The 19327-nt window shown below is 42.7% G+C and overlaps 1 protein-coding gene across 2 annotated transcripts in view; it reads left to right on the top strand.

The window, feature by feature from the left end:
- Window positions 1–19327, top strand: part of chchd6a (coiled-coil-helix-coiled-coil-helix domain containing 6a) — a 61218-nt gene that overhangs the window by 37477 nt on the left and 4414 nt on the right. For both annotated transcript variants that reach the window (XM_020635929.3, XM_020635928.3), the window contains one exon: window positions 4013–4148. In XM_020635929.3, the coding sequence (XP_020491585.1) occupies window positions 4013–4148 (136 nt within the window). The remainder of the gene's footprint in view (window positions 1–4012; window positions 4149–19327) is intronic.

The raw sequence follows: 19327 nt of genomic DNA, 5'->3' as shown, positions 1-19327 counted from the left end.
TCAGGGTACAGGTGCATACAAGCTACAAGCGAGAGATAAGAGGCTCTGTCTCTCTGCCTGTTTTCCTCTTCACCTCTCCTGCCCTTCTTCCTCTCCTGTTATCCTCCCTCCGCTTCTCTTTACCTCTCCAGCACTCTAGCATTAATCAATCTTGGTGATGTTGAGGAAGCGTGTTCAGTAATTCTGACTCTCCGACATGTCAAATGCCATTTCCAACCTCCACAGATAAGCATGGACCTGTTTACCTCACGCTCTCTCTCTCTCTCTCTCTCTCTCTCTCTCTCTCTCTCTCTCTCTCTCTCTCTCTCTCTCTCTCTCTCTCTCTCTCTCTCTCTCTAGTTCTCCCTGCAGAGATTTTAAGGTTATTTTGGTTGAATGAGAATCCTTCCTTACTTCTTTCCTTCAGCACCTCGGATTAAACATTTCTAATTTTAGCACCTAAGCTAATTATTTTAATGTTGCAGTACTGAATGTGACAGCTCTAAAGTGATAGTGTGACATTTCTTAAATATACATGCTCAATTTCTTTTTAATAAAATAGATGAGAAGATTAATTACACTTTCACACTTCACACCCAAAAGAATAACCCGTTTGGTTTAGTTTAAAAGTTCAGTTTTAGGAAGAAGAATTGTCAGGAATGGAATAAAGTTTTATTGTTAATATTTTTTTCTGTGTATAGTCTCTAGAGCCCGACCGATTAATCGGCTAGCCGATATTAGCGTATCAAGTGACTATCGGTGTCGGCTAATTTGATCACAGATATGCACCGATATTACTAGATTTATTGACCAGTCTATTACCAGCAGAGGGCGCTATATGGATTACAACAAGCATGATCACTCTCCAGAGTGTCAAGCGGTGATGCACGTACATGCACAGTTACTTTCCAGTTGAGTGACCATCTCGTCTTCATTATATATCTTTTCCACGTTTCCACAAGTGTTTGATAACAATGTTTGAGGGATCAGAGTAATAAATGTGTGTTTCTGTCTCTACAAATCGAAGATAGAGCTAATAAAGATATCGGCTGATATATCGGTTTCTGATTTTTTCTTTCCCCAATATCGATAGCTGTATCGGCCCCTTGGAATCAATATTGGTCAGGCCCTAATAATCTCTGAGGACACACTCTATGGCGCATGTATGACAGTGTATGTACAGTGTGTTGGAACACTTTGCAGACTTTTACTGAAACGGTGTTGTAGCCCTGAAGTCAGGCACATTGATGGATTTTCTTCATTCTCCTGCCTTTGGTGTTTCTTGTGAGATGTTAACAAGATTTTCTAATTAGTTTCCTGAAACACAGAACAGATACCGACACTTTGTAGTTGACAAGATGGAAATAAAATGGTATGCGGGACAAACAATGCTTCATATGTACAGCCAAGGCTATTAAGAAAAGAAAAAAAAAACAGGGAAAAAAAATCCATCAGTCTAAGTCAGAGAGAAGCGTGGTTTAGAGGCGATAAAAGCATCTTCCTTATCAGTCTCGTAGCTTCGCCAGAGGCTTTTGTAGTCGGTGGTGTGTTTTGTGTCTTTTTCCATTTTCAAATTCCTCCCCTTTCATTTCTCTCCCTCTCTTTGTCTCGGTAAGCCGGGTCTGCGTGCTCCACGAGTCTGAGGCCTCTGTGTTTCAGTCCGCCTCCGCCTTCGCTGGCGGAGATTAAAAATAATGGGCAGCACCATTAATTAAGCAACTAATCTAACTGTTTATGTTTTGTCATATTTACCGCTCACGGGTGCGTGGAAAAACTCCCCAAAAAAAGATTGCTAAAATGCTTTTGCAGCACCACACACATTAAAAAACAACAACCTCCCGGTACATGGCTCAGCGGGCTGTCAGATGCCGCTTTCCGTCGTTTCAGTTTTTTTTTTTTTTTTTTTTTTTTTTTTAAACCAAGGCCTCCCTTTCTTGCCTCTCGCTCTATTTTTATTTATTTATTTTTGTAAGCGGCTCAGTTAATATTGTTGATTTAAAACCTCACCTTCAATTTGTTGTAGCATGTGGACAGAGCTTTAGCTTTCGCTGCGACTGAGCCAATTTTCTGCTTCAAGCGCCTTTAATAAACCACGCAGCGCTATCAGGAGGCTTTGGCTTCCCTGATGAAGGCCATTTATTTCAAATTAAAGGAGAGTTCCTTATCGTCTGCGGCCTCAAATGGAGAGCGAGATAAAGATGGCGCGCCTTGGTGTCGTTCTTCTCTGTGTTGTAAATGTGATGAGAGAAAGGGGAGAAGGTGGGGGAGCGAGCGAGAGGAGGGGAGGAGAGAAAAAGGAGACAGAGTTTGAGAGAAGACAGAGAGAAGAAATCAACAGATTAAAGGAGAAAGATGAACCATTGGAGGTGGTGTGGGGGAAACGGAGTAATCTGATTTGCTGTCATCTTTTTTAAAATGGTCTTGTGATAGAACGCCAATGGATGTTTCATTCCTTACCCCTTTCATCTTTTTATCTCACTCCCTGCCTTTGTATGTTTTTCTCTTAGTCTCTGTTCGTTTTCCTCTTTAACCCTCCATCACCCATGCTCAGATAAACTCCATGATACTGCTGCCTAGCTGATGATGAATGGTGTGTGCGTGCGTGTGTGTGTCTGTGTGGACATTGGTATGCTGTAATTGAAACGCTGAGGTCAGCTCTCTTCCGTGAATCAAAGCCTAAAAGAGCCTTTAATTTGGCTTTCAATTAAATCTGGTGTTAAATGCTCCTCACAGAGAAAGTATTTGCAGGGCGCAGTGTAGAGTAGTTTGCCGCGCGTGCGCGCATGTGTGTGAGCACTGTTTACAGTGTACTACAAAGTGTGTGTGTGTGGGTGTATACATTTGTGCATGTGCCTTTCCATACCTGCGTGGGCGTTCTTAACTGGCTTGTCTCTGCTTCAATCAGTCAGAATCCATTACAGCGAGGCGCCCAGGCAGCAGCAGGCCTGTCATAGTTAACAATCAACACCGATAGACGGGCAAAGACCAATTATAATACAGCCCACATATCAAATTAAGCACGGCTGATTCAATCTCTCAAAGCACACTTTTCTGCTGTATTTGATCAGAATGATCCTACCCACTCAATTAAATGAGATTTAGCACTAATTGCGTGATTTGCAGCGAAGCACGTTCTCTGCACGCCATAGGTTGTCGAACAGGTTGCCGTGGGTGAGGTTTATATATTTTCTTTTCTTGTCTCATTTCTTATTGGTGTATATTTTTTTTCTCCTGGCTGAATGAAGTTAACCCTACCAGACCCACCTCGGCCCTTTGATGCATGTCTCCTTCACTCTTCCCTGCCCCCCTCTCGCTCTCTCTTATCAGCTGCACAATTATTCAGACAAAACAGCCCAAAATTGTATCTTTCAAAGCATTTTAAAGTGGATATATTCTCCCCCTTCTCCACCTTTTCATACAGTCCCCCTGTGGTCTAAATGAAACATATGTGCTGTGGTCAAAATATGAACATGAATCAAGCACCAGAGGAGGTTTGTGACCCTGTATAAACCAGCTCTCTCAGAACGCTCCGTTTTGGTGTGTGTGTCTCTTTAAGTGCAATGAGCCCCCCCTGAGTTTTCCCCGTAGACATCACTCCTTCGCTAGCGAGAATAAAAATGGAGGAACTGTGCAAAACTTTTGCTCTAGGCTGAGGGTGGAGTCCATGGGTGGAGATACCAGGGGATGGGAGGGGATTTTGTTTAACCAGAATCCCACTGTGACATCACAAGGAGAGCAAATTTGAAACAGAGCATTTTTCTCTGTGTTGTAAGACTTATGCAGACCACAAACAAAGGACTGGATGGGTTTAGATCACATTCTGTGGGTCAGTAGACACTCAGGTTACCCAAATAAATATTCAAAAACACTATCACTAGTGGATTTTTCATAATATGTCCCCTTTAAGTCTGTATTAATTTCTTGAGGCACAAGTGTTATATGATCAAGAGGGACTTGTACTTTTAAAATATTTATCTTAAAGATGTATTTTCCCCCCCATTCATGCATCTTTCTGTATCTCTGTCTCTCACAGGTATCGTAGCACAGACCCAGTGTGTGCTGGCCTGCAGGCTCAGATTTTATCCTGTTACAAAGCCAATGGGGACCAGACCTTAAAGTGTTCAGACCTGGCCAAAGAGTACATGCAGTGTATCGATGCTGCAAAGAAGGTGAGCGCTTACTTCAGATCTTAAAGGAAAGGGATTTAGATTATCTGCAGGGCAGATCAGAGGAGTTCAAGTATCTTAAAGAAGCATGTTTTCTCACTCTGCTGCAGTCATGGCGGATGTTTTGAATGTGTTAGGAAGTTTTTTTTCTTGAGTCTTATCAATAGCAACTGTCGAACCACAACAATAAAAGAATGTTAATAATAGTAATGATGGTTATAATAATATATCGTTCTTCACATGGCCCTTCAAAGACCTAAAACTCTTTTTTTGAGTGATGGCGTTTGAAGTTTTCCGTGGAGAGATGTGCTGTTATTTTTAAAGCAGCGCTCTGTATGATGTAAAAGAAAGAAATTCATTTTTTCTCATGTTTTCCACATTATTCTGGTGTAGTTTAGGAAGGTCCGATTGATAGGGCGTCGAGTGCTGTCACTTTAGGTCTTTACACAAAGAGAAATCTTGTCATTAGAAGCAGCTATCACATCGAGCGTCTGATGTAAAAGTATGAAATCCAACTTCTCCACAGCCACCAAAGTTGTTTTCCTGCCACTTCTGAAAATGACACCTTTTTAGAAACACACTTTGAGTTTCTTTGAAATAGGTCTTCATATAAAGTTCAGCTTGTCAGTGCAACCTGCACCATTAGGTTTCTAATTTTAAGTTGTTATGAACACAAATCCATTGACAATACAGTCTGCAACTTAAGAAAGAAAAGCAGGTGTGCAATTTGTAGAAATTCTCCATGACAACATGAACTATGTGTTTGATATTTCCTGACTATAGGATCCTGCACAGACACAGTCTCAAGTACCGTTGATACTTGTTTATTTCTAAGGTTTATTTTTGGGCTTTTGATAACTTTATTTAAAAGATAGGACAGTGGATAGAGTCAGAAATCAGAGAAAGACATGCAGAAGAGGAGCCACAGGTTGGATTCAAACCCGGGAGAGCCTCAGCCTCTGTACATGGGGCACATGCACCAACCACTAGGCTACCACTGGCCCATGCTTTACCAAGTTACTTTCCAGTTCAGAGGCCATCTTGTCTTCATTATAAATCTTTTCCACCAGTGTTTGATAACTGCATTTGGGGGATCAACGTCTGTGTATATCTGTGTATATCTATCTCTACAAATCCAAGATAGATCTAAGAACGATATCGGCCGATATATCGGTATCTAATTTTTTTTCTCGCCCTTAATTGATATAGGCCCATAAAAAAATCCCATATTGGTTGGGCCCGAGTTTTATCCACTTTGAAAGAGGAAACAATAGAAGAAAAAACCTTACTCCAAGTTACTGAAGGTGAGCTATTGGTGTTTGATTTCCCGTGAACAAAGTGTTCCAGTCAGTCCAGCCGACCTCTCTGCACACTGATCCCTTACTCTAGGAGAGTTAAAGAGCAGAATTCTTGCTCCGTATGCTGTTAACAGGATTAAATAATCTCAAGGCTACTTTAAAGCTTCTTCCAGTTTATTTGCATATAATTTGTTTTGCATTTATTAAGACTGCAGCTTCATCCTTTTTACACAGTCTGTCATCCTTGCAAACATGAACACATACTGTTTCTGACAGTCTTATTTTAATCTATCTCTGATGTTAGCTGGACTCGTTGTATCGTGGGGAATCTTCAGGGTCCAGTTGATGTTTGACTTTTCAAATGAAACAACAACTCCAGCACACTTTGTCTGTCCGGGGGAACTAGTGAGTGAAAGATGCTCATAAAAAGAGTGGCTGTAGGGGGCGCCGGTAGCCTAGTGGTTAGCGAGTGCGCCCCATGTACTGAGGCTGTAGTCCATCAAGTGGGCGATCCGGGTTCAAATCCGACCTTTGGCTCCTTTCCATCACTTTGTCTCGCCCTGATTTCTGGCTCTCTCCACTGTCCTATCTCTAAAAAAAGAAATAAAGAGTGGCTGTGGAAGATTGTTGTATCTTAAAATAATAGAGGTAAATAATAAAAAAGTTTTGCAAAAATAAATATAAAGCTTTGTCCTTTTTATCAAACACCAACTATATAAGTGAACATAAAAACTGTGATTTATTCATTAAATTCTCTCTTCATCGTTTGTGATTACTATCATCTTCTTGCCCGATCGTTATCCCACTCCTCACTTCTCCAACTTAATCGTTTCCACTTAAAAAAAATAGGAAAGAAAAATTATTAAAAATAAAAAGTTATTTTGATGGAATCAATACATTTTTAATGCTGCAGCTTTTTTTCATGTAATAGGGAAGAAAATAAAACGTTGCATCATGGACAAAGACCGAAGCCTATGGAGGTCCCCTGTGGTTTCATGAGAGCTGTTTATGTCTCTGAGAAGACACGTTATTAACTATGTATTCTCAGAGTCAAGAGATCTTGCCTTTTTCCCCTCTGTTACAGTTTCATATTTTACCCTCCATGAAAACCAGTGAAGATCCACTACTTCAGTATGCACTCAGTAAAACTTAGCCTTTGTACTTTTCATCTTAGCTGGGGGTTTTTTCTTTTTGCATTTCTCTTTCCTGAACTGGCTCCACAGCTGTATTATTCAACAGCAAAAGACAACTTCCTCTGCTCCAGTATGTGCTTCAATGCCGCAGTTTTTAAGTTACAAATTCACAGAAAGTTGGAGGGAGGAGGAGGAGGAGGATGAGGAGGAAGGGAAAGCTGGAGGACAGAGTACTGGAAGCTTGCCCTTCCAGAGTTTGCACAGCGGAGACATTTGAAGGTGTAGCTGCTCATCATGCAGCCGAACAACGTATCACTCCGCCTCGTGCTGCTCTTTGCTCACATCTCCTCTGCGTTGCTCAGGGGCACTGAGGCTTCCCCTGGCATACAGTAATACCGCTTGTGATAATCAGCTCGCCATAACATGACTCCTCTGCGCTTGTACTGATGTAGTGTGTGTGTGTGTGTGTTTGTGTGTAGGTGTGTGTTTTATATGTGCATCAGTATCAGTAGCTTTGTATCTGTCTTATATAAAAACCAATATAGACACCAAAGCACAAAGTATACACACAGCCAAACCTTTGTTTTTGTTCTGGTATTTCTACTCTTATGAGGTCCTTATAAGATTGGCAGCGTGTGTGTGTGTGTGTGTGTGTGTGTGTGTGTGTGTGTGTGTGTGTGTGTGTGTGTGTGTGTGTGTGTGTGTGTGTGTGTGTGTGTGTGTGTGTGTGTGTGTGTGTGTGTGTGTGTGTGTGTGTGTGTGTGTGTGTGTGTGTGTGTGTGTGTGTGTGTGTGTGTGTGTGTGTGTGTGTGTGTGTGTGCAAGCTTCATCGTCATATTAGCTGGTGTGAGATAACGAGGAGTGAAGTGAAGACTCTTTGAAGACTGTCTTTAAAAGAGCACGGCAGATCATACACAATGTGTGTGTGTGGTGTGTGTGTGTGTGTGTGGTGTGCGCATGTGTGTGTAGCTCGCTACATTTCAGTCTGCTTTAACTTACACATCAAGGTCTTGCCTCTTGATTAGCCCCTGAGGCGTCTCCCTGACTTTCACCCTGTATATATCTGAAAGTTTACAAAGTTCTTCCTCTATTTTGTGTCTTTTTAAATGCTGTCAGTTTGCTGATCACTGATAGCTTACTTTTTTCCCTCCACTGAAGAAGAAGCTGTGTACTTAAGTAACTTGAAAATGTATTAAGTGCTTTAGACGGCCAGAAACACTGAATGAAAACCAACCAACAAAGAAAAACAACTTGGATTAATGATGAATTTAAGTATGCTTTGTGCACAGATCTTGTATAAAGTCTGAATGCTTATAAAAGCTACGGTCTCACATTTGGGGGTGTGATTGTGAAGCGGTCGTTGGAGAGCCACAGATTCTGGACGAGCCTAAACTCTCCCTGAGGATTTCATGAACACACACCCTCTTCTTCTTTGCAGCTCGTCTCCTCCTCAGCGAAGGAAAAGGTCAGGGCTTTCTTTTTAATACTGGTCAGATACATTGTGCTGTGGCAGAAGCGACTTTACCGACTATTGTCTCGGTCACCTAGCAACCTGTGCCGTTGATTTACATGCCCCCCCCCCCCCCCCCCGCCTGCTCTGCACCCTACCCCACAGCGAGCATCCTTTCTGAAAGGCTCTTAACGTGGGTCTAGATCTGTCTCATGACTTTCAAAACTTAACACAGACCCCTGTCATATCCTCTGTGTAATGTCATAACAGGGAAGTAGAATGAATACGTTATCATAATCATTTGGAGGATAAATGCTTGGGATCGACAGACGTTGTTGGTGCTGTGAAAGTTCTACTGTGTGCGTTTACTGTAAGCCAAACATCTTCTCCTTCTCTTCTTTGTAATGCATATTTAATGACTGCATCTTTAGAGAAGTCAGTGTGCTGAGAGTCTGAGGAATATTTGTTTACTTTTTTCTTTTTTCATCATAAGCACAGATCAGGATTGGTGTCTTCTGTGATAGACGTTTACATTTCAAAATGATGGGGGCGGCAAGAGGGATTTTAGGTTATGTAGTTAATTAAAGTTAAAAACTGAAATGATCTAAGAAAGCCCCCGAGGAGAGGGAGCAAAAAGATGACAATTTTTTTATTTTTTTTATTTTTTTATTTTTTTATTTTTTTTTTTTATGCCTGAGCTTTTAAACTGAGTGAAAGGAGACTTCAGTGGGACTGGAAGCAGTCCAGTTCTTGTTTTGTCTTTCCAGCCTCACAGAAGAGACTGTGATGTGTTTTGATCAGTGTCACAGCGGGTCAGTGCACAGGCCAGCATATCACAGACGTCTTCTTGCTGCGTAACACTGCCACATTTATGCGCGTGTGTGTGTTTGATGGCAAATGAGGGGAGAATACCTCCGAGCCTGCAGAGACGGAGCAGACATCCTCCAGTCATTATCCTCTGGGAGGCTTATCCCGACATAGGCACAGCTACATGTGACACACACACACTGTCCAGACACTCAGTGGGATTTTCCAGTCATTTATCTGTACACTCTGATGCAAGCACACACACACACACACACACACACACACACACACACACACACACACACACACACACACACACAAGCTGTATGCCTGGTCCTGGTGGGATTTTGGAGTCATTTAGCGCCAATCTCTGAGAGAGCCTGGCTTTGATTCGGATCAGTGTCAGAGGCACTGCTCATGGAGCGAGGGGAGAAAGAGATGTGCTGAAAAGTGAAACGACAAAAAAGACATTTCAAATATCTGGGCAGAAATGTACAGGACTGACCAATATATAAGGTATGACGAGACCTGAATAGAGAGTCAAACCGTGCAAAGGAGGGAGTTGGAGGGAGCTGTTGCAGCAGCTTGTCAGATCACAGATGTATACTGAGCTGCAGCAAGGTCAGGATCTGTCCAGCAGCAAGTTGAGACCTTTGAAACTTTAAATGCTGTTATTTTCCCCTTCAGCAAGGCCAACTACTCAGGCGCAAGCACACGCACACACCCATACACATACACTTGGACGTATATATCCGAGCCCTGCTGCTGAGTACAGGCAGGCAGTGCAGGTTTTTAGGTCTAATACCCAGGGAGTTTCTCCTGGAGTTAACAGCTGCCTGTCAGAGTGGAGAGAGAGAGGGAGCAAGAGAGTGAAACAAACCCAAAGTGAGAGTGAAGAAAGAGGGAGAATGAGAGAGTGGACAAAAAGTAAAGCAGAAAGTGCTGAGGAGCAGCAGAGTGAGAAAGAAAGAGATTACCAAACATTTTGGTATGCCTGCCCCCCCCCCCCCCCCCCCCCATCCCCACCCCGCCCCACTGCCCCCTGTATTACAACAAGAAAGTCTTCTGCTGTAAAGAAGTGTACCTATATTTTTTTCCTCCGTTTCTACTTAATAGGATTTTCCAAATATTGCCATTTTAATGTCCTCAGTTCGCTATCCAAGTTGTTAAACGCCTCAGATGCTGTCAGTCAGAGGAGTCAGTCGCTGAAGGAGGAGTAGCTGATGAGATGTCATACGATAAGACATCTTTCAAAATTACCCCGTGCATTAAGATTGACTGTCCGTCTCCGGCATGAAGGGCGCTAATTTACACTTTAAATCGCTCCATTCTTACGGTTAGCTTGTAATTTGGGCTGTTGGACTGTTGAGTGGTTGTCAGTCATGACACCCAGGGTTCAGGTGGATGAGACCGTGGGAGGGGGCTTTGACTGATGACGTTTCTGCTGTCCATCAGGGACCGCTTTGCAGACGATTAAGTGCTCAGAGATGACAGAGCTTGTCTTATGAGGGACAGAGAGGGGTGCTCAACCAGCACAAGGTATTTTTGGAAATTAAAAAAAAAGCCCAAAGAGTTCCTAAAAAGGCTTTCATAATTGTGTTGTGTTGTCAAATATCTCCCAGCTCGAAAGCCACACTTTTACTTTTGCCATCGTCTGCCGAGGGACTACAGATGGAAATGAGCAAGTTAGCTAAATCTAGTACAAAGAATCTTTTCTCTCCTGGGACTGATGTTATTTAGTAAACCGTCCCTGAGTCAAATAAACAAATAAACTAAACTCAAAGCCTGGAGAGTGTTGCAGCTTGTTGAATATGTTCTTCCTTACACTACAGATGCTGTGTCAGCGTTTTTTTGGCTTTCTTTTTTAAACTGTAACTGTTTAAACCACAACTACATTTTGATTTATTTTTATGATTCAGTTCCAAAGGTGAAAAAATATCATTTTAAACCTTGTTGCTTTGTTTGCGACATGTGACACTTTTGGAGAGTTAACAGTTTCCTTTGAAAGAGATTTGTTAAATGTTCTTTATAGAAGCTACATTTACACATTTTTTTCTTTTTACTCATTATATTATTATTTTTTGAATCATGCAGGAGCGATATATTTCACAGTCAAGGACCCCCTTGCGTTCTGTAACGTACTCTTTTAAAAAAGCACATACCCACTTGACCTCAGGGTTTAGCGGACAGTACCACGATCTTGGTGTTCAGTTATTGACAGTGACTGTGATATTTTTTGTAGCTGGTTCTGGAGAATAAGTAACCCAGAACTTCCACCAGATAACACTTGTGACAGCGCAAGATAATATGACATTTGCGGTATAAAACCCCTTTATAAACACATCAACAATTTAAGGGTAAGAGTTTGTTTCTTGGTGTAGAAAGATGCTGTCACCTGGGCAGACTACTGAGAATATCATCGCCCCGCCATGGTCTCCAGTTTCCCTGTTGTAAGGTGGATGTAGAGGTCTGTAATACCAGGCTGGGTGTGGTGATCATGAAGGAAAAAACAGCCTCTAAATGTTATTCTATCATCAAATAAGAAAAGTATCATAAACTTCACTTGTGAGTAGAGGAAAGGGTTGGACAGTACATTCAGTGCTGCCATTGTTGATGTATTGCAGTTGGAGATTTCCCTGGATCCACCGAGGGGATTGCGTTCTCATTTTTAAGGAACACTGTTGTGTTTGGAAAATGTCCGAGCGTTATTGAACAGGAGCCTCTGAGCCGTTTCTGCGGCGTGCTTAGTGTGCAAGTTTGATTCCCCACGGACAGCAGACGAGGGGATAAGGCAGAAAGAGAAAATAGTTTCATCAAGTTTTGATAAGTCCATCGTGAAAGAAAATAAAACCCTGCCGACAGCGCTCATATGCTGATAATAAATCTATCTGCTGCTGATCTGAATGCACACCGACTTTGACTGAACCAGTGCATCACAGCGGTATAAAACCCAGTATTGATTTCTTTTTCTTTTTTTATCTTTTACCTTCGGTCTTATTGTTGATTGAACAGGAGTCATGCGGGTACAGAGATCACAGAAGCTACTCGATGTAGATAAACAAACTGAAATCAAATTTAAAAAAAAGAAGGCTGAGACTCGTGTTGAAGAACAGGACGACGTGTTGTAGATGTACAGACATCTGGAGACTGTTAGACAGGGGCGGCAGACGTGAGAGGATAGTGAGACGTAAATGGAAAGACCTTCAGAAACACTGGGCATAGAAAACGTTAAATAAAATGGAAGAAGTGAAGTGGAGGAGAGGAGAGGAGAGGAGAGGAGAGGAGAGCGCCAAAGCATGACAGGAGAGCGCTCTGAAAGAAGGAATGATTAGGTCTAAAGTGGAAGCTGAGATTAAATGTTGACAAGCAGAAGCTGCAGATCTGTACAAGTCAAACAAATAATGGAACAGGCTTCCCTTATAGGCAGTATATGGAAGGAGGAAAAAATGAGAACGAATTTGACCGATAGTACAAAACTGGAGAGACTTAACAAGAAAACAAACCAGGAAAATGAATGAGAGATGGAGGGGGGTTGGGGGGGGGGGGGAATATGAGTATAGACGGAGGGAGAAAAAGGTTTGAAAAGAGAAATTGAAAAGGCGAGAGGGAGAATAAAAAGATGATGTGCAGGAATGGAGAGGAAAGATGAAGAGAGGGAGGAGAGCGGCTGAACAGAAGTGGAGGCAGACGAGGGATGAAGGGAGATGCTGTAGAGAGAGAGGGATGGAGGAGAGAGACTCAGACTGATGGCAGCGAGGGGAGAACTAGGGGAAGTTATGAGGAGGCTTGTCCGAAGGGAGTACCCTGAAGTAAAACAAGAGAGAAAGTAAAAGATGCGTAAACCCTACGAGGAAATAAGTGGTCATGGAGAAAGGCTTGGAGATGGACGGATTATGAAAAGATGCAGAAGGAGGGAAAAGAGACGGCTGGCCCCTCAGCGGTCAGCCCTAATGAAGAAGAATGAGGGTCTTCAGCTGCTCTCTGGACCTGCTACTGACCACACACACACACACACACACACACACACAAAGCTTCACACATAATTTGTGTCTGACGCTGTGAAGAAGTAGTCACAGAACTCCACACTCACCCGTTGCTATGCATGAATAAATATTGCAAAGTGTCTCATAGATTTCTTTAAACACGGGCTAATTAAGGGACAGAATTTCTCTCACTTTTTATATTTGTTCTAAGCGATTCAAAACATCAGGCACGGGAGTTACACGCAGAGCTTCTCAGTAAATGTGGGTTTGCTTTAATTGGAGCTAAAGTCTTGCAGTATTTATTTTTTTTATCCTCTTTTCAAAGTGCAGAACTTTTCTTCAAAGCGGATGCACCATGGAGCAGACAGCACTGCGTCATCCTTTTGACACTGACTTTTGTGACTTTGTGCTCCGACTGCTTTTTTCCCCCCGTCTCGGCCCACCTGAGAGAAACAGGAACAAAAATGTTTCAGGATTTGATCATCTTAGCAAATTGCTCAGCAGTGGGTTTTCTGTATAAAGAAATGATGCAGAAGGTGACTTTCATTTGGATGACATGTTTGTCAGACTCCTCTGTTCTGCTCTTAGTTGAAGGCATGTCTGTGCCTCGCTTGCTGTGCCTGCCGACAGAAAAGACAAAACTAAAGATTCAAAGAATGCTTGAGCTAGGGCTGCAAAAATCCTAATCGCGATTAAAACATGTTGATTTTACCACATCACATGCATTTATCAAACTTAAACACTTTCAATGCCCAGTATTTATTGCCGCCAATAGGGGGCGCTCAATCAAACAACAACAAAAGAGGACGTCGAGGCTGGTGGGGAATCATGGGAGTGATTCTCTCTGATACTACTTGCCTCCTGAGATACCCCGCCCCTCCCATCCGACAGGAAAGTCTCCCATTGTGAGGTGCATGTGTGAACAACCAGCTCAGGAACTTTAGGAGTGTATGCCTGCATCCTGTTTATATCTCACATTGACTACTGCAGCTCGCTTCTCTTTGGTCTCCCTCTCGAGTCCAGAACTCTGCTGCTCACATCATCATCATCTTGTAGGAAAATCCTCCGTACATGAGGCTCACTAACCGCTGTGCGACCCCTGACCTCTGCTTTCTGAGGCCGTCCTGTCATTCTGGTTTGTGCTTGTACCAAGAGTACATTCAGAACATTACTGCTGAGTGACTTGACGTGTGTTTTTGTTGGCTCAAATTAAGAGTTAGCCATATGGTCAGGGTTTCTGACTCGGTGAAAAACAGGAGTCAAAGTAAGAAAATACAAGTCCGAGTCCAAACAGTCATAAGTCATTATTCCATTTCAGCAGCATATTTCGATTTCTGAACTTCTGTCATGAATTAAAATGTTTGTCAGGACATAAAATATCACAGACTGTAAGAATACACTGGAAACAGGACACTCTGTTCAGAACACAGGAGGCTTTTAATAAGAGAAAGCTGAGACGCTGTGTCCAGATGTTAAGTGCACTCATTCTCCTGCATGATTTCTGGACATATATTCACACGTAGGGACACATCAGATACACATCAGGATGTACGTCAGCATCCAGGCGTCAAATAAACAAAAGAAGTTTGTTTATTTGATTGTTCACCAGTTTGTTTTGCCGTTGCCTCTTATTTTATCCATCTTTAATGAACCTTCCCTCATCTGTCAATTTAGTGTTTCTGCCTCTGTTTTCTTGAAACCTTCCATCTAGCTTCCACGTCGTTCGGGGAACAACACTTTCTCCCCTCCGTCTCTTTGTCTTCTCTGCTCTCTTTGTTTCTCTTGTTTAACTTCTTTCTTTCTTTTTCTAAACCCCTCTCTTCTTTTTTCCTCCCTTCATCTCTCTCTCTCCCTGCTCTGCAGTTGACTTATTGATTTCATTTTCATAGTGTTGGCAGTTGTTCCCGCCGTCATAAACCATCAGCGTTGCCTCCTTTCAAGCACGCATTGATCGTTGTACAGCCGATCACAACCAATCACCGCTGAGCATCATTATCTGCCGGCAATCTCTCTCTCTTTTGTTGTTTGTCCGTCTCCTATTGTGTGCAGTGCTGGTTTTAGTTTTTAATCTTGGGATTCTGCACTTCTGTTTAAAAAAACAACCCTATATATATTTTGGTAGTGAATAAAGCCTCGCCTTTCTTGTGTTTAGAGAAATAGCTCACTCAGCGCTGAGGGCTTCAAAGAAGACGGCGTCACAAAAAAACAAACAATTGTTGCAAAAAAAAGAAGACAGTTTTTCTCTCCATGCGTGTGCCTCTTTAAGACCACATCAACGAGGAATACAAATAGCAGAGGTGCAAAATGACGGCCCTAAACCAAACTGTACCTGCGATATATAGCTCCCTAGAGCATATTGAACCTTTTCATTTTTTAAAGGGGACATATTATGAAATCTGGAGCCTCTGTTCCCTCTTCCATCTGCCTCGTGGCCCTCAGACACGTCAAAGCTTTCAAACACGGCGAGAGTCAGGGAGTGTGGAATCACAGGAGGAGGAGGGTGGGGGGGAGTAGAGTTCAGGGTACTAACAGCCGAATTTCCACCAGCTTTTGTAACCCTCGCCGTACCCTGACCTTTCTGAGCGCCTCCACGCCTGTCGGCTCGCGCCACCAGACCCCCCGCTCCCCTTGCCTTTTTCCTGCACTCTCTGATGGGGGGTCTTGATAATAATTCAACACGACCCTGTATTGTGTCCTGCTGAAAGCCACCACAGCTGCATATGCAATTGTGGGTTTTTTTTCAGACACATTTCACAGATATTCAGGTCAGCGTTTGGTCGCCCCTGCTCCCTCGTGCGCTTACAGGATGTTTTGTGCAACCGCGACCACCAGCTGGGATAAGAGGGGATGGCAGCGGGGCTTTTAGGTGGGTTTTTCACTCGCTTTTGTTGCCGCGAAGCGACTGCAACATTATCGGACCAGTTCACTTTGTAGCAGCTTCTCTTTTGTGTCCCGTTGTCACCCAATCCATGTGTCCCTACCTCCTCTTTCTCTTCAGGAACTGAGGCCGGCCTCCCCTTTGTGATTGCTCTTCAATTCACTCCCAGTACTCCCAGAGAGATTGATTTTTTTCCTCCGGCCTTTTTTTGTAAATAAATAAATACAATTGTGTTATTATTATTATTTGCTCCCAGAGCTCTGATGACTAGTTCACTTCATGGAAAAACTTTGAAGTTGCTTTGTTATGAATGTTCTTTAGATTTTAACTTAACGTCGCAAATGTACCAGAAAGCATGTGCTAATTTTTATTGAGGTTTAAACAACGGCTTAGGAGCTTGTCATCTGTGATGTCTTCATCTGAGCTTCTCTCACATAGTTTACCGTCAACTGATGACTTAACAGAGGGTTTTTGGGACTATCTAGCCCAGATTTTGACACAGAGGGAGAAGTGACACAACGCTAAAAAGGGATTAAAGAAACTAAGTGTATCTATGAAATACATAAAAACTAACAACTCAAGCGAAAGACAGCTTGTCGCCCATGGCAACAATGCTGCTCTGTTCATCAGTATTTTGTCTGTCTCATATCTCCATAAGTCCACCACATTTCCTCGCTTTGTGTCTAGTTCCAGTTCAGTCGTGTGGTATGTAAATACGACTCATTCTGTGTAAATGTAGGCCGAACACTTCTTGAGCGTCACTCGATATAATTGCCATTAATTGGACCCTGTTGTCTCATAGTGGGCTAACGGATTCTGATAAGTGCATCTGCATTCTCTCTCTTTTTATCTGGTTAAGTGGCTTAATTAAAATATGAAATATGAAACATGAATCAACTTCATAATCATAGATGAAATGATGCATTTACTGACAGTTCACCCTGTGGGAAAACTAACCACATTAAAACCTGTTAATAAAATGTCAGAAGTCAGGTTTGTTACTGCTTTGAGTCCGATCGGACACACAGGTGCTGACAGGAAGTGACCAGAGGCAAAACACAACATCGACAGCTGTTCTTGAGAGCTCTAATCAGTATAGAAACCATCTTAAAATCCTCCTCATCAAACAAAACCATCGTCATCATCATCATTAAGGCCGTAGGTGTTCGTGACAGTTTTTTTAACACAAGATAAACAGTTCTTAGTGCGTGATTTGGCCAAAATCTGACGACAGGATCTGCCGACGTGTCAGAGCAAAGCATGGAGCAAAGAACACGGACACGCCCACCCCAGCAGCTCTTTCAAGGCCACGCCCTCCTGACACCTCCTCCTCCTCCTGTTGTATCAAGGCATCATCCAGCCCATCCTCATATATCGTTCCAGCTGCTTTTTCAGTCACAAACCAGGTCAAATCTACACGCATTACCAACACCGCTACCAAAAGAATTGTTCTCCCTCACAGCACTGAAAAGTAAAGCCATCACACGCATTGCAACCACAATAGAGCAGGACATCACCCACCCACTAAATCAGCACCTAACTCCTCTGCCCTCTGGGCGAAGGTACAGAGCTCTGAGGTGCAGGAAGGCTCGCTTCAGGAAGAAGCCTGATCCCTGCAGCCAGCACTGCCCCTAAGGACAGGCCTCGCTGAATCAGCCGTGTGTTTCTGTTGTTTACTGTGTTACTGATTCTGTTGTTTCTCTCTGTGCTGTCACTATGTTGTGATCACTGTCAAACCTGTACAGCGCTGGGAAGAAGAATTTCTCATTTGGTGACTAAGTCGTTAGCTGCTTTAGTTTTCTATCTGGTGTTTTGTAGAACCAGTGGATTGATGGTTTGAAATGAGCACGAGAGGCCAGTGTCTTGTGTCTAACTAATGGTGTACCTGTCCAGGCCACGTCATGTTAATCAACTTCAAATGAGTGTGGTAAATATTTTCAGTTACGTTCAACTGAATCAGTTGAAGGATCATCAGAATCGAGGTGTTTTGATCGACATGTAGTTGTCGTTTCTGCCGCAGTTTTGACAAGATGGGCTGTGACTCACTTTTGGTCCTGACAAAAAGGCTGGTTATGTCCTCAGACTGCCGGTGTACTGGATGTGCCTGTGTCTGACTATTTCTGTATCTTTATGCATCCAATTATCTGACATTCACACTCACTTCACACCGGGAATGACCTGCTGTGAGGAGGTGAGAAAAGGAGCCACGGTTTGAAACACCTCTATCAAGTTCATAGTCGTTACTAAACTATTTGTGGCACTTTTTATAGTGAAGGCTTCGCTTAGTCTTCAAATAGAGACAGTCTGGAAATGTGCGCTGTTATTCTCATATTTAAATGTTATCTCATCTTTCCCTCTCTCTCTATGACAGCAGAGGGTTTTTTTTCCCACCACCTTCAAGTGCTGTCAATCAGAACTACAATGTAGTCTTTTACAATAGACAGCCCCTTGTGAACGACTTCTGCTCAAGCTGCTACTCCAAAAAAATAAAAAAACACTTAGGAAGCTCTCATCAGAAAAAATGTGGTTAAAAATAAGGAACCATTCATTTAAACCCTTTGCTATTGGTTATAAAATCATAAAGTCAAACGTTCAGTAAGGTAGACATAAGGATTTATGTGTGATGCTCAAGTTACACTGTAGCTTTTTAAAACTTGTCAGTTGTCTGTCGGACAAACATTAAAATAAGTGCTGATCTACAACCATTTAGATAATAGAACAGTTGTTTCTGACGTTCATCAAGAAAGGGCTGCACGGTGGAGCAGGCTTTGGCCTCATGGTAGGGAGGTTCCTGGTTCAAATCTCCAGCCGAGCTAGCTTATGCCTCTCAATGTGGAGTTTGCATGTTCTCCCTGTGCATGTGTGGTTTCTCTCCTGGAACTCCAGCGTTCTGCAAACCACTTGCTTGTAAGGTTAATTAAGTTAATGACTGCAAATGCAGCTGCCACTATTTTTATTCACTTCACCTGACAGATTGAAAATTTGCCTCTATTCATAGCGGGATACCTGTTGGGATACATAGTTGCAGACACAGGCTGGTGGCACCACCTTTTAACAGCTCATTATGTTATTATTGTGCATTTAAAGAACACAGTGGTTCACACCTTGTGGAGGACTGGTTTTGATTGAAAGGGTTCCTCGAAAACAGAAAGTGGCCCGTGGAGGTGGGCAGCGTGACTCTCGGGCTGTTAGTTCGTTCTTCAAAACTATCAGCGTTCCTGCAGGCTGTGAGCTCAACTACTGTACTGGTAGCTAGCAGGGTTGCTAACACCATTTGACGAAAACACTAGAAAGAGCTACACAGCTGCACAGAAACTGCACATTGCGGACTTTGATGAATCCAATGGAAATCTTATGGCAGGATAATGGTGGTGATTGCCTCAAATGTGACTTATAAACCGGTATGATTTATGTTCCAGATTTGACAATAAATGCAAAACAATTAACAGTTTAGCTCATAATCAAGATATTTGTATGTTACTTCTTTGGTTCCTGTGTTTTTGAAGAAGTGGAGTCTGACGGTTATCTCGGTAGGTAACCTAAAATGAACTTGGTCAGTGGAGGCAATCTTTGCAGTATGTGTTCTCCTCCATCTCCATCCCTCCATCCCTTCAGCAGTGGAGTAGGCAGGCC

This window comes from Labrus bergylta, chromosome 12, assembly GCF_963930695.1.
Source record: "Labrus bergylta chromosome 12, fLabBer1.1, whole genome shotgun sequence".
NCBI lineage: Eukaryota > Metazoa > Chordata > Actinopteri > Labriformes > Labridae > Labrus > Labrus bergylta.
The sequence above is the reverse complement of the archived record's forward strand: the minus strand, read 5'-3'. Positions and strand labels throughout refer to the sequence as shown.